The sequence below is a fragment of the Echinops telfairi genome, unplaced genomic scaffold (genome assembly GCF_000313985.2).
Source record: "Echinops telfairi isolate 266 unplaced genomic scaffold, ASM31398v2 ScPeMD7_9;HRSCAF=40, whole genome shotgun sequence".
In the NCBI taxonomy this organism is placed as follows: Eukaryota; Metazoa; Chordata; class Mammalia; order Afrosoricida; family Tenrecidae; genus Echinops; species Echinops telfairi.
Window position 1 is genome coordinate 40472310 of NW_022103906.1, and position 1419 is coordinate 40473728.

At 40.0% G+C, this 1419-nt stretch overlaps 1 protein-coding gene across 1 annotated transcript in view; it reads right to left on the reverse strand.

Moving 5' to 3' along the window:
- MAK16 (MAK16 homolog) overlaps nt 1-1419 on the reverse strand; it is a 14047-nt gene that overhangs the window by 6515 nt on the left and 6113 nt on the right. Inside the window, exons 2-5 of the mRNA XM_004696202.2 lie at nt 892-941; nt 700-809; nt 547-611; nt 225-376 (exon numbers count right to left, since the gene is read on the reverse strand). Coding sequence (XP_004696259.1) covers nt 225-376; nt 547-611; nt 700-809; nt 892-941 — 377 coding nt within the window. The remainder of the gene's footprint in view (nt 1-224; nt 377-546; nt 612-699; nt 810-891; nt 942-1419) is intronic.

A 1419-nucleotide genomic window follows, 5' to 3' on the forward strand; every position in this document is an offset into this window, starting at 1 on the left:
TGCATGAGGTGCACTGGCTGGAAATTTAAACCAGTCCCTCACAGCAAAGGCAAATATTCTACCACTGAATCACCACAGCGTCTCTTCTCAGCATGCTATAAAAGAATACAAAGTTGGCTTTAATAGAAAACATTGTTTCACAAATCAGCTTCATCTCATAAATCATGGAAGAAAAAAACCCCAAAGAAAAACCAGCAAATAACAAGAACCACCTTAATACTCACTGTCGCTTTAATGTAAGTTTTCGAATGCGAATTAAGTACTGGGTGATCTTGGTGAATCTCTGTTTGCATTTGTGTCGGATAAAGCGAGGCCAGTAGATTAGGTTTTCATCTATTTGCTCCAGTGCTTTCTCATAGTTCTTATTGAGCCTGACCTGCCAAACACAAGGAGAGACACTTGAGGGGCAAGAGTGCACAATGGATTAGGTCCTCACTGTCCAGACCCCTGATGGGATAGTTTCAATATTTAATCCGAGGACGATGCAGGATGAGAATGGTGGCATTTTTGATCACTGTCATTGTAATTTTATATCCCAAGTCTTACCCGTTCCCAGAGACGCCTAGGAAAGGCTGCTCGTTCGATAACCTTCATATACAAGTAGCACTGTCCTGTCGGAGAAAGTAAGGCCCTTTACTGTTATCCACAGAGAGACGAAAGCATAATCTTTGAGAGCTAGTAAGGAATTCTCGGAGTTACCTTTCTCTTCTTTGACAGTAGCATACTGACTGTTTGCGAGGGGGCAGGACGACCGATTACAAAGTCCAGTCAGGCTGTACTCATTTCTGCAAAAGCTCTGAGTCTTGGTTCTGATGCGGAGGAAAGAAGTGGACTTTATCAAATGGGTTGAGCACTAAGAAATTTTACTCTGAGTTGCAAATCCAGACTCACCTTATTTTGAAGGAACAGAATTGTTTGTTTCCTAATGTATCCCAGATAACCTGCAAAGACAAAAACCCATTTCAATAGTTCTGACCCAACAGATGGCACATTAGTCCAAACAAGACAATGCCCCAGGGTGGTGCTTTACTGAAGAAAGGCCCCTTTCAAGATTAAGAGACCTAGAAAAGATGGTCTGACTTGCTTTCTTTTTTTTTAACCAAGTTAACAGATGCTTGCAGAGAATTCAAAACATAAATGAACAGTAACTATAACCTCACTGCCCAGAGATAAAATTCTGCTAGTACTTTGTAAGTATATTGCCATACCTGTGCAGTTGTATCCCCACACACAATTAACAAATACGAGATATCAGACGTGTTTTATCTTTTCTATTATTCGATACGTACATCAGTCATTTTTTTAAAAAAATCGTTTCATTAGGGGGCTCATACAACTCCCATTGCAATCCATACATACATCAATTGTGTAAAGCACATTTGTATATTCATTGCCCTCATCATTCTCAAAACATTTGCT